Source organism: Anas platyrhynchos, chromosome 14 (assembly GCF_047663525.1).
Source record: "Anas platyrhynchos isolate ZD024472 breed Pekin duck chromosome 14, IASCAAS_PekinDuck_T2T, whole genome shotgun sequence".
Lineage (NCBI taxonomy): Eukaryota > Metazoa > Chordata > Aves > Anseriformes > Anatidae > Anas > Anas platyrhynchos.
In genome coordinates, this window is record NC_092600.1 from 11,179,583 (window position 1) to 11,193,045 (window position 13,463).

At 55.3% G+C, this 13,463-nt stretch overlaps 1 protein-coding gene across 2 annotated transcripts in view; it reads right to left on the minus strand.

Moving 5' to 3' along the window:
• The window catches only part of STK10 (serine/threonine kinase 10), a 47,297-nt gene that overhangs the window by 17,156 nt on the left and 16,678 nt on the right, over positions 1–13,463 (minus strand). Inside the window, exons 1-4 of one of the 2 annotated variants that reach the window (XM_072023320.1) lie at positions 4,068–4,214; positions 3,711–3,759; positions 1,803–1,952; positions 9–81 (exon numbers count right to left, since the gene is read on the minus strand). In XM_072023320.1, the coding sequence (XP_071879421.1) occupies positions 9–81; positions 1,803–1,952; positions 3,711–3,759; positions 4,068–4,202 (407 nt within the window). In that variant the 5' untranslated portion in view covers positions 4,203–4,214. Of the gene's footprint in view, positions 1–8; positions 82–1,802; positions 1,953–3,710; positions 3,760–4,067; positions 4,215–13,463 lie in introns of those variants that run through there. The other variant, XM_005009984.6, reaches the window with a different exon arrangement.

Here is a 13,463-nt window from a genome sequence, read left to right on the forward strand (position 1 = left end):
TCACTCACCAGTAAGGGGTCCCGATGAAGGAGTCTCGCTTCTGCAAGGTTTTCATGTTTTTGGCAGACACTCCAAAGTCAGCTGCAAAGAGCAGTAACATTAGATGCTGTAGGAAAACTGAAAGGCCCTTCTGAATTAGCACACTTGGCTGAAATGCAGATTTAAAAGCAAACACACATTTAAAGAAAGAACATGATACAACGTGCTGTTTCCTCTAAGCCGAGCATCAGAAATTCAATTTGCTTTTGGGTACGCAGCCACGAGAGACCTCTCCCTCCCATGCACGATACGACAAGGCCATAACAAGCCACCCCTGCTGTAACCCAAACCCTACGTATTTATGGGGAAGTTGAGACCTTTTCCACAAACAAAAGCAGCTCCATGACAAATTTCTCTCGGCACTACTATTTCATAGCAAAAAGTCTCATTTTACACCCGAAAAACCAAAGCACAGTTATAGCCTTTGCCTCCCCTTCGATCCTGTACTGTGTGATGCCATTCCCTGACTCTGTCCTCCTACAGACAGCTGCTGAAGCCAACCCAACCCATTAAGATCTAAGGATGGTACCAAGCCCAACCCACGTTGGTTTTCTTTCCACAACAGCCCTGGTGACCTTCAGAGGAGCTGCTGTCCATCCACACCCTGGGCCCAGGGCTTCCCTGACTGTGGGTCCCCGTTGATTCAACCCAGCAGAGCATTTCTTATAGCAGAGCACAGACCCCAGGAAGGTCTGCATCATCCCAGGAGGACAGTGCTTGGGTTCCTGCTGTACAGGCCACCCCTGGGTCTCCATCGGCACCCACAGCCACATCCTATGAACACCCACAGCTGCTTTCACCCCCTTGGCAGGTTCTAAAAGGGATTCACACCTTTCTGACCATACCCCAAAGGCAAAGCTGCCTTCTCACCCCCCAGCAGCTAGCTGGACACGAGCTGAGCTCAGACCTGTAGCGAGCTGGCAAGGCCACCCTTTGGCACAACTCGCCCTGTCACCACCAGACCTGCTCTGGAGATAAGACGAATTCTTCCAGCTCCTGGCCCTGCCAACTGGCACCCTTCACAGGATGCTCGGCAGGCCAAAACACATAAAAATCAAGTTCAAAATGTGATTAAACAAATTCATGAAAGAAAAAGCCCATCAAGACCGGGGTTGGGGGGTGTTTCCTCTCTCCCGTGGTTTAGCGCAGAGCCCCTGCACCACGGCGCTGCGCTCAGCTGTGTTTGGGGACATTCACCACAGCGATTTCCTGATGCCAGCACGTGGGGTACACGTGGGCTGGGACCCCCAAAGAGGGAGACACCGATGGCCCCTTTCCCATCTGCTCTCCCACCAGCCTATCTGTGGGGGCAGCGTGTTTGAGAGCTGACCCCGACTGCCTGCTTGGGACTAGGCAGCAGAGCTTCCACTCCTCCCGACCATTTCCTTCCCAACTGCCTTTAACCCCCGCCGGGTTACAGAAAGCACCATCACATTTCTATTTGCAGCAGCTATTAAGAGAGCTCCCCAGCTGAGCACAGCCTGATGGTGGATTCAGCCCCCCACGTAACAAAAAGTTTTTCCCCATCCTTTCCTGCCCAAGCTCAGCAGACAAGAGGCAGGGCTGTGAAACCCACACACAGCCCCAGCCCTGCAGAGAGCATCCCTCAATCCCAGCCACATCTGGCCACAGCCAAACACTGAAATATGGCATGCACAGCAGCCTCCCATGGCTGTCATCACCTTGGCATGAAATGCCCCAAAAGCAGCACCATCCCCAATAGCAACTCGCTGAGGGAGTGCCTGCTCTGCCCCTGTGCTCACCCAGCTTGATGTCCCCATCCTGGGTGAGGAGCACGTTGCCTGCCTTCAGGTCCCGGTGGATGATCTTCTTGCTGTGGAGGTAGTGGAGGGCTTCCAGCATCTGGCGGCAAATCACTTGGATCTGGGGCTCAGTCAGGCCCCGGTCCAGCTCTGTTGGGAGAGGCAGGGGGGTTAAATGGGACGGGGAGCTGAGCCGGGCTCCACCTGAGCAGCAGCGGGGCATGGGCTAGCCAGCAGACCATTTAAAAACTGCTGTCCGTGTGTCAAAGCAGCGGGAGACCAATGCAAATCAGCTCATTAGGGTAATTTATTCTCAAAGCCAGTGCTGGCAGCTTGGAGCTGCTGGTGCACGGCTCCCTCCCAAGCCGCCCGGTCCAGGAGCAGCGGACGGTGGGGACGGGAGGCAAGCGAGCCCATGGGGGGCTGCAGCATGGTGGGGTCCAAACAAGTTTGGGGACACATCCCCCTGTGTCCCTCGCTGTTTCTGGAGCTCATGGGGACACACAAGCACTGGCACAAATGTCCTGCTGAGCTCTGCCTGGCCATCTTCACCACCTGAGGCCAATTTCCAAAGCAACGGCTCCGCCACCCAGCAAACCTCCAGATGGTGAGCATCGGCCAAGCCTTCCCCCCTCCCTCTGCGAGCCCTTGGCAGGGTATGGACACCCTGTCTGGTGGCCAAATGTGCCGCAGAGTGTGCCAAAACCAGAACAAGCCTCAGCTGACTCCAGCCACCTGAGCTGGGGTGGGGGCTGACGGATGGGCCCAGCAGGTGGGCAACCTGGAAACTCAGTTAATGCAGCCCCCAGCTCGTGCTGCCCCTCGCCTGGGAGGTGACAGCACCCACCCAGGCCCAGCTCACAGCTCCCCAAGTGCCCTTCTCCCACCCCACCTCCCAGGTCCTCCAGGAACCGACTGCCATGGCTCCAGGAAAGTGCCGAGGGGGTTTTGGTGTCCCACGGGACAGAGCACCCTGCTCAGGTTTTCCAGGGAGCATTGCTTCCTCCAGCACTTCAGCACAGGCACTTTTACTTGCAGCGATCTGAACCCATCGTTAAGAAGTTCCCTAAATGAGGCACACGTTGTAGGGGCTGGATCAAAAACAATAAATTTGGGTCCAGCTTCAGTTTTCTTGGAAATAGAGAGAAATTGAAGCCTTAGGAAACATCTGAGGCCTGAAAGGGAATAACCCCTGGAGACACAGCTCTGGCCCAGGGGCTTTGCACAAGTGGGAGCCAGGAGCTGAGCTGCCCTCCAGGAGGGAACGTCACCTCCCCGTCACCTCCCCGTGTCCCCACGGCCCGGGGGTGGCTTTGGGGCGCACCCACCCATTCCCAGTCCCAGCGGTTCTACATGGAAGGGAGGAGTTAAAAATGGGAAGATTCCTGGAATTACTGCAAACTGCAGTTTGTTTGGATGCTTGGGCTGTTTCCCCAGATGACCGATACCATACGGAGCAGGCAGCAAGGGGATCCTGAGGGAATCGCCACCACGGGTGCCCAGATTCAGAGCTTCAGCCCCAGTGCCCTCCCCAGGGAGCTGTGGGAACAGGATCCCGAGCACCCTCAAGCCAATAAATATTAAAAACCTCCTTCCCCCTTCAGTCAGACTCTCCTTTCTCCCGCATGCTTTATGATCTGCTGATCCCAGCAGCATTTAAATCACAAAAGGACATCAAAAATAGCTCAGGAAACACCCAGGGGATGCCACACCTTGTGCTCCAGGTAAGAAAATATGCAAACTCATGGGAGAGAAACAGTAGCTGGAGAGGCTGAGCTGTCTGCTGCCTTCAGGTTAAACCTGGAAGCACGCCCAAAGCTGGGTGCTCGTGGGGATCACCCCGAGCACGAAGCAGGACCCGGGCACGGGGCTGGGAGCAGCAGGGACGGCACGGAGCGCGGCACTCACCCAGCATGGTGGCATCCACCGCCCCTCCCGGGCAAAACTCGATCATGATCTGGGAAAACAAAGACAGAGGAATTACAATCAGGGCTGGGTGTCACCAGCGAAAACCCGCGGGGTAGGGACGAGGAAACGAAAGCGTTCATTTTGCCACTTCCCCGCGTGGAGAAGCTGCCCCTTCACACCGCGCAGACCTCAACGCCTTCCTCGTGCCTCCCCGGGGGCACATCCCCGGCACCAGCCATCACCCCAGCCCCAGAGCCTGATCCTGCACAGCACCCAGCTGGGAGAGGCTGTCCGCAGCACCCCGGGGAGCCGAGCACCCCGCAGCCCCAGCGGCACCGCCTGGCCTCGCTGCCCTACCTGGAGGCCCATCCGGAGCAGCCGCCCCCAGCTCTGCTCTCCGCGTTTGTTTACATCTTTTTTGATAGCATTTTGGAGCGAGGGCTGCTCCAGAGACGCGTGTTGGCCTTGCCAACAGGATGAGATAGCTGTCATAGCTGGGAGCTGACGTGGCGAGGAGCAATCAGGCAGGATTTTGCTTGGTGAATAAGAGATGGGGAGGGCTGCTTGGGTCTGTTTTTTGTTTTTTTGTTGCTTTCCCCTCCCATTACTCAGTAGTTCATTGCTCTCTTGACTCTGAGCAATTTGAGGGAAAAATATGTCAATAAAGAGGTCGAGTACATTGGCCGGATTGTTGCTGTTTGTCTCCCAGGGACACGAGGGGAGCCCTGCCAGTCTCCCATGTTCGCCTGCCTGTCCCCACTTTTTCCCCGGCTACCAGCACCTTCAAGAGACCACGGCATGAAGCACTCAAGAGCATCAGCTCTTTGCAGGCACCTTTAGGCACTCAGGATGCAGGTCCCAGGGGGCTGAGTCCCTTGGTGTGAGGCTCAGAACATGGCCCTATGTGGGGTGCATCCCCCCAGCCCTCACATCACCAGTGCACAGGCTTGCCAACAGCACACACCCATGTCCCCTGCCTCTGTGTAATTCGGCCCGGATCCTTCGTCGGGGACAGCTCGGTGCTGACCCCAGATGGGGTCGCTCAGATAAGCAAAGGAAACAATTCAAAGAGCCCTGGGTTAAGAGGGACAAGAGACACTTCACAGCCTAATGCCCCGACAAGCTGTTCTGTTCCTCGTGGCAGCGACTCGGGGCGACATACCGGAGAGGTGAAATGCCAGAGGTCGCCGTGAGGACGAGGACTGAACGCAGCGAAGGAGATGTTTACCAGCACGGCTCCCTGAGCCGAAACTGCCCTTCGAGGGGAGGTCACGAAACTCAGCCCTGCTCCATCCAAGCTCTGCACCAGTGGCTGGGGGAGGAGGTCCGAGCTCCCTCTTTCCCATGGCCTCATCCTGCTGCAACGGGCGAGCCACAGCCCAGCCCTTCATCCCACGGTTCCTACACGTGGACACGGGAAATGTATTTTCCTGACATGGACTATGGTGGAAGACTTTGTTCTGGAGAAGGGGCAGCAGCAGGATCCGGCGCTCCCTGCCGGGATGCAGCACACCTCCAGGGGTGCCACGAGAATCGGCCCCGGTCCAGAAGCGAGAGGGGAGGTGATGCCGAGAGGGGAGCTGCAGGCAGGTTGGGCAGCGTTGCACAAGCAAGAAGCCGAGAAGAACAACCAGAGGCCAGGAGCGGGGAAGCGTTTGGAGCAGCTGGGGGAACAGGCAGATGGAGAGAAGCAACTGGGAATAGGTTGAAGCTATTTGAAAACCAGGAGAACAAATCTGCACTGACTCAGAGCTGAGCACAAGTCTGGCAGGGAGGAAGCCAGCAGAGCCCTCACGGTAACAGGCGATGTTGTTACCGCACTTTTTCCAGCTTGAGTTTGTACCTCGCATCAGCACGTCACCAGCAAGGGCGAGAACTGCCTCCTGCCACTGCCTGTGTGCTGGGGTCCCCACCCAAACGCAGCACAGACCTGGTCCCCTGTAAGTGCAAGCATCACCTCTCTGCACTGCCCGTCTAGTCTAAAACCTGCCCGTGCAAATTATCCTGCCTCATCTCTGAGCCACAGCTGCAGCTTTACTCACCCCACGGAAGCGATCCCTTCCTGCTCCTCGGGAATCACCTGCCTGAGGGGCAGTCCCTCGGTTCAAGCAGCAGCCTCCCTGAGTTCAACCAGTAGGGGAGACCTGAGGAGAAGCTCTTCCACACTACCAGGCTCAGCTCTTGAATATCAGCAGTCCCAAAATTTAAGGCAACCCAGTCCAAACCAGCTGCTAACGCAGCACCCAGGTGACTCGGGTACTTGCAAATGCTCACAGCTCTTTGTGCGTCCCAGCTAATCCTTGGCACTTCCCAAATCTGCAGATCCTCCAGCTTGTACCTTTACTTATTTTGGGGGAAACAGGGTGCAGACAGCTCGGTGACAGCCCAGCAGGGTGGGTGCTGGGGTCTCCTGCCCCAAGGCACAGGTGCCAGCACAGTGGGAGGGGGGCTCTGGGCATGGAGGCTGAGCTTCTCCGTGGGGAAGTGCTGAGCACGCCAGACCCCGCTCTGGATCCGCGTGGGCTGCATTTCATCTCCGATGAGCTGCGTTCTGGTTCGCAGTCTGGCGATGAGAATATTAGGGAAATCAGTACCTCTGAAACAGCATGAGTTTGTGCAGGCACAGCGGGCTGCAAGCCAGGCACTGGGAATATGGAAAATATGGGAAATTTAAAAATATGCATTTTCAACAAGGGCAGAGATGCCAAAGAATAATTACGGGTGTGGCCAGATAGTCTGAACATCCAAAAAAACCTAACGGGCTCGTTTCAGCCCAGAAATCTTGATTTAAATAAATCCAGCTCCTAATCCTATAGTTCACACACACAAACCTTCCTTTTAGGAGCAGGGCCAGTTCAAAAGCAGCTTTACCTTCGAACCAGGTAGGGGCACAGGTATCAGCCGCACGCAGCCTTCTCCGCGTGCAGGCTGGGGGCTGCAGGAGGCTGCAGAGGTGCCTGCCCTGCTGGGAAAAGGCAGGGGAGCAGTCAGGGGGGACCTGACACCCCAGGGTGGGCACCTCACTGCTCGGGCTGCAATGGGGAACAAGCACAAGGTAAAAAAGAGCTGTTGGCAAGAGCCTGTGCAATGAGGAGATGGACCCGAGGGCTGGGGCTATGGGTTAATGCTTCACTTAGGGCTGTTTTTGTGTTCCTTGATTCATGGGCAGACTACACCTCTTTTTTTTTATGTGCCTCCAAGGCACGGCTGAATCAGCCCTCCCTAGTGGCAGTGCTGATCTTGGTGCTGCCCTTTGCCTCTTAGCCCCGTGCTCGGCTGCCCTCATCCTTCTCCCCACGATGGGTGAGACGCGGGGACAGGGCTTGCTGCAGAGCCCCAGCACCACCACACAGCACACGCCTGGCCCCAAATGCGCTCCTGCAGTCCTGTGAGCCACAGATTGGATGCCCATGGGGTCTCAGCTCTGGTGCAGACACCCTAAAAGCAGCTCCTTCCAACTAACGGGAGCTGGGTGTGCAGCCCCATGGCCGAGGAGCTGGCCGAGAGGGGCTGAGCGCCAGCTGCGGGGTCTCCAGCGAGCAGCCTGGGGCAAACATCCTGTTTGTAATGATTTCCTCCATGCAAGAAATCCAGGGACTTCCTCAGCCCGCCCGCTGCACCCGCTCCGGAGGGGAAGCAGCAGCAGCAGCAGCTCTCCCCCCTGCCTCCGCACCAAATTTATAGGTGCAAATAACACCCCAGAAGTGCATTTATAAGCCCAAAGGCGGTTGCAACCACATATCACAGGCATGTGCAGATATTATTCATCGTTAGCGCCTGCCACTGAAGAAAAACAACGCCCGGCTGCCTTTCCACACGGCCAGAGCCCAGCAGAGCTCAGCTCTGAGAGCACGGCCAAGAAACCCGCCCGGTGTGCAGCTCAGCGGGGACACACGAGCTGCACGTGCAGGAACAGATTTGGGCACCCAGTGTGCAGACACAGGAAGGAGGCTGCCCTCCTGAACCCCTGTACCACAGCCTGAGTGCTGGGTCCAGTGATTATGGTGTTCCCTAGAAGGATAAGCACGTGTGTGTTTGTATGAAAACACAATGCCTTAAATTTATTGCTCCTAAAGATGCAGGGGCTCACGGTGCACCTGAGCAAAGGGACACTGTGTGATTTGAACAAGCAAGATGGGACTTTGGAGGTCAAAACTGCAGATCCCACACTGTGGCAGGATGCTCCCCGCAGCCCTCTCCTGGGGTTAGGTGGCAGGGGGACAGCAGCCCGGAGAATAAACATGCTGGGGATGGATCAGAGCCCTTTGCAGATTTGGATCAAAGAGCAAATGGCATCTCCTGCGGAGGCACTGCTGTCCCCGTGGGTAGGACAAGGAGCTGGCACGCTCCTCCCAGGACAGGCTCTGCCCTGGGTGTGTCTGAAGTCGTGGAACTTTCTATGACATGACAAAGAGTGAGAAAAGTTTATCTCGAAGGGTATTTCACCAAACACCGCGTGGTTGCCCGGGGTGGGACAGCTGATGTCCCTGAACTTTTACTGGGGTTTGCAGCTGAGGCCTGATTAAGAGGACACACCCTCAGCCAAGCTCCTTACTCATCTAATTGGCATGTCAGAGGGCAAAGGCCCATGAACTGTTCCCTCTGGAACAGTGGACTGGAGAAATGCCTCTTCTAGTCACAAAAAAAAAGGAAAAAAAAAAAAAAAAAAGAATCAGCTGGGAAAGCTGGGGGCAGCTCATCTCTGGCAGCAGTGGCCCGTGGGCAGCCAGGCTTTTCCCCGCAGCACACCAGGCTGTGCAGGGAGGCCACCAGGTCCCGCTGGGATAGAGAACAGCACATTCACCCCCAATACACCAGGGGCTCTCGTTGTGGCGTGGCTTTTGCAGTTGCACATTGCTTTATTACTCCAGAGCACGGCAGCCACCTCCCTTCACGCTGCGCCCCGTGCATCAGCAGGCACAGGAGGTTTTCTGTGTCCCCAGGATCCCTCTGCCCCCAGACCTGTGCTGACACTGCTTAAAAACTGAACTACTTCAGCAATTTCCTCTGCAATCTGCAGGAAAGGGCTTCATTTGGTTTGTGTGGCTGGCTGCCTGCTGCTGGGGAGAAGGCAATGAGCAGCAGCATCCTGTGCCGTGCGCTGCCATTCACGTACTGTGGTGGCTCTGCCCTCCTGCACGGCCACCAGCTCTCCTGCCTTGTCCTGTTGCAGAAGGATCTGGTGAATAAGAAACATGCACACGGCAGAGTAAAATGCATTCTGTTTATAGACCAAGACACTAAAGCAAAATCTTTTTCTGGTTGCCACATTGCCAGAGATCGCGCCCTTTCCACCTTCCCTTTCTCCAGGATGCCAAGCGGGTACAAGGCTCCCGCAGGGATGCTGTAGCTCATGGTCTTTTCCATCTCTGCTTTCTCAGTGTTTTCTTGTGTCTGTCCACCCTGCCCTGCCCGCTGGCAGGGATTGGCATGAGGACGGAGCCGACAGGCATGGGTAACGGCACGCAGCAGACCTCTGCGCGGGCAGCGCCTTCCTGGCATCGCCCACCCGCTTCCAGGAAAAGCAGAAGAAAAGGCAAACAGCAGAGGGTGGGGGCAGAGCGAGTCGGAAGAAATCTTTCACATTCAGCAGAAACACAACAAAAGGGAAACAAAGAGAGAAAGAAAGAAAGAGCCTGAGCAAGTCAGAGGCCCCAGCTGCCTCCAGGCTCTCGTGGTGCAGAGGAGCTGAGCAGCCTGGCATAAAGGAGGGGTGAGGAGGAGGGTGCAGAGCAGATAAGATGGGTTGCCACTGAGAGAACCCCAACACCCTCGGGCACTGCTCCCCTTCTTTCCTCCCATACACCCAGATGAGGGACTCAGCGTCCATGCTCACGCAGGAGGTGTGGGGCTGCACAGCCCAGCTCAGCCCCACAACCACCCCCTGCTCGTGCTGGGTCCATCTGTCCTGGGAGGCATGGATGGGAAGGAAGGAGCAAGACACCCCACGACACAGATTTCCACAAAGCTGCTTTTCAGCCTGCAGCAAGAGAACAGACCCCTCTCCTCTGTGCGGGGACTGCCCCAAAAAGGGAAGTCCGTGACCTCCTGCCGCAGGGTAGGCAGTCCCGAGCAGCACCACCTCGGGGAAAAACCGCAAGGCCTGTGCCACCGCCCGAGCTGAGGCAAAACGCTGCCTCGAGCAACTTGCCTCGGCAGCTGCAGAGCCTTTCCCCCCTCGCTGCCAGTCCCTGCAGCTACCCATGCAGCAGGACACAGGCTGGGGACGTGCACGGGGTCGGTCCCCCCCCGCAGAGCCCCCAGCCCTGCTCTGAGGGGCAGCCGGCCAAGGGCTGTGCTGGAACCGCAAAGGCTTCAGCCCCGAAACCCGGCACCGCCCTTCCGCCACCAGCAAGGGTGTCGCAGCCTCCGGCGCCTTCCTCCCCCTGCTCCAACCCTGCTCTGCACAGCAAACACGCGGCCAAGCCCTCATCCCACCCTGCTGCGCTTGGGGAGCCCACCTGGGGAGCACAGTGCCCCTCTGTGAGCCGCCCCAACCCACCAAAAACATTTCCTGGCCTCGGCGCAGGACAGAGCCTCCCTTCAGCACGGGGGTGACCGGCTTTCCCGGAGGCTCCCCGTGGAGCCAGCCCTGGCACCGTTTCACCCTTGACAAAGGATGACTCTCCTGGCGTTGGAGGTGTCGGGGCAGGGACAGGAGGGATGGAGGAAGCTGTCTAGACCTCCCCGTCTGCGACGAGGTTTGGGGAGCAGCAGCACGGCGGTTGCTCCCCGCAGCGCATGGGGCACGGGCGAGACAGGCTCTTCCCCAGCCCCGCGGGAATGGGGGGAAGCAGAGGGCCCAGACGGTCCCCAGGGCTTTTGGTCTCGGCTCAGAGGCAGGGATGGAGCAATCCTGAAAAGCATCCTCCTGCAGCCCTCGGGGCTGTTTCCAGAAGAGCGGAAGGTTTCCTCCTCTGTTTCTTTGACAGTCATTCAGTAGGTTCTGAATTCCGGCTTCCTGAGCCTTTTTTTTTTTTTTTTTTTTTTGATAACAAAGTCACCCAGGAGCTTGCTGCAGCTGGCATCCTACACTGCCTCTCAGCCCTATAACACACAGCATGGAAAATAAAGGACAGAGATACAACAGCTGGCTGCATTCTCAAACCCTGCTCATTTGAGAGGTCTCTGGCAGGGTCAGGAGCATCTGGATGGGGACCAAGATCTGCACAAAATGCGTGGAGAGGACACCCCTGGTCCAGACACGATGGCTGCAGCAAATACAAGGTGGAGCAAGGAGAATAACAATGGGTATTTGCCCCAAAGCCACCCAGGCAACTGAGAGATGTGGACCTCAGGAAGGCACAGCTGATCCCACCCCCTGGGCTGACCGGCTGAGCCCGTCCTCGTGCCCCAGAGAAAGCTTAGGGTGACTGCACACCTCCTAGTGCTGAGAACAGAGCTCGAGCTGTGACCAAAACAAACCCCACAGGACAGAGCAGCTCTCCATCGATGGAGAGAACAAAGCGATATATTTAGGCACAGAAACCACATTTAGCCACGGTCAAAGGCCGTGTCCTTTGCTCTGTCTGGTTGACATCTGACCCAGGTTCTGGCGGTTAACTCTGAAGCTGTGCTGCTCTCACAGCCCCATGCTCGTCCCTTCCTTCTGCCCCTCCTGCCCAAGCTTTTCACCCAGCGTGTGCCAAATGGCTGGAGGGAAGAGAGGAATGGAGCACAGCGGGGTTACCTGTGAGCCACCGCTCACCAGCCCCAGGCAAACGAGCACCCACAGAGCCCCAGGACCCGCTGAGCCCCCCTCAGCCCCAGCACCCGCTGGTTCTGCCATCGAACAATACAGAAACCCTCATTGCTACCACAGAGAACAAATGTCAACAGCTTGCCTGACACGGCAAGTATGCTGTAGGTGGAAGTGAAATAATTAGATCTCTGTGAGAGAGCGTTCCGAGCTTGCCAATTTTCCTTATAGACAAGGATACCATTCAGAGGCTTTAAATATAATAAACCTTTTTATTTCCCTTCTCTCCTTCTTCTGAACAAAATAACTTGGAGTAAAATATTAAAAATATTTGGAATAAAAAAGGTCTGTCTCCGTAACCAGCGAGGGAAAGATGCAGGGCACAAGGAAACCCATGTCCCAGGGAGTTTCGGAACAGCAACGCGTTATCGAGAGCAAAGCCAGGGAGCTCTGCATGCTCCTCTTGAAACACAGAGCTTCCTGGTGAACACAGGGAGACTGGGGGTGAATTCTTTCGCATCTAAATCACTCCAAGATGACCAAATATTTCCTTGAACTAATTCCCCCCGGCTGGCAGAAATATTGCTATTCCTACTGTAATTTTGGTGGAGCAAGTGAGAACCCTTTTAGGCTAACCACGTGGTTTTGTCACTGCAAAGAGCATCCTTCCCCTTGCTAGAAACATGCAGAGCTTGCCTTTTTTTTTTTTAAAAAAAAAAAAAAACTTTTGACAAAAAAACAAACAACTCTCCCTTGCTATAGGAACCAGAGGCAATGGCTCTCTGCCCAGGCACAGGAACTATGGGATCCCCCTTCTCTCACCAGGTTAATCAGTGTTTTGAGGCCACTCAGCTCACCAAGGGCATTTATCTCTGGACAAGCAGCATAAAGCACAGAACTGTTTAAAACATAAATAGCTAAGAAGCAAACGTGCTTCTTCAGTGGGACGCTGCAGTGATCTCATGTGCCCCAAGGCCATGCCGTCACCCGAGACAGATGATGCCTTCCAGGAGGGCAGAGCTCACCGTGAGAGGTGGAGTTTGACCTGGGACAAGCCTCAGGAGCAGCCAGCAGTGCCAGCGCCGGGCTGCCTGTCCATGAGGACACCTCTCTCAAGGAGGGGCAAAGGACTTGACTTGTCAGGTTTTCCACTCTTGCCTGGCCTCTCCCTACGAGTAATTTTTCATTCAGCTCATCCCCAGAAGGTGCTTCCATCCATCGCAGAGGATGAGAATATCGCTACTTAACTGTTCCAGTGAGGGCTTTGAAGGCAATGGAAACCACCCCAGGCCATGAGGTCTGCGGAGTGACATCTCTCCCCCCCAGATGAAAACTTTCAGGCTATATCTGAAGGAATAAAAAAAGAAACCAATCTCTAAAACTGCAGCCTATCACTCTTTCAAGGGCATAGCTGGGCTTCAAGGTACTGCTGGCTATACACAGGTAGCTCATAAATATTCATTTACATGCAAACGTAGTTCCTTAGCATTTCCCTTGGTAAGCCAGCCCAGTGGGATTGTGGCTCATCGAGATTAATTTCTAAACAAAGTTTTAAAAAAGCTTTGAAAGCGAATTTGCCTATAGGCTTGTTGTCTGCCACTTTCTTTTCATAAATCTATGGCCTCATGGTTATAACCCTGGAGTGGGGTGCAGCACACAGGACTTATTCCCAGGTACCATTTACCTGCTGGGTAAATTTTAGGCAAATTCTTGTCTGTGCCTCAGCTCTCCCTTTTAATATCTGGGATAATGACACTTAGTCTCTTTTATAAAAGCGTTCTGCAGCATATATATGACAAGGGTATGTAATCACAAGGCATTATGAGAGCTTCAATAACCTTTTCTTGCAACGTTATCCTCTACAGAGGATGATACACAAAGGCTCCTTTTCTAGTTTGTGTTGTCATGTTGCTACCTGTAGCAGCGCTCTTGAACTTGGCTTTGCTATGATAATTTGCCTGCTGCATAAATCATTTCTGGTGCTTGATCAGAATCGCTCCATGGCAATCCCTGCTTCAAGAGAAGGCCCCAGTTCTACCCAAGATTTCAGAGAA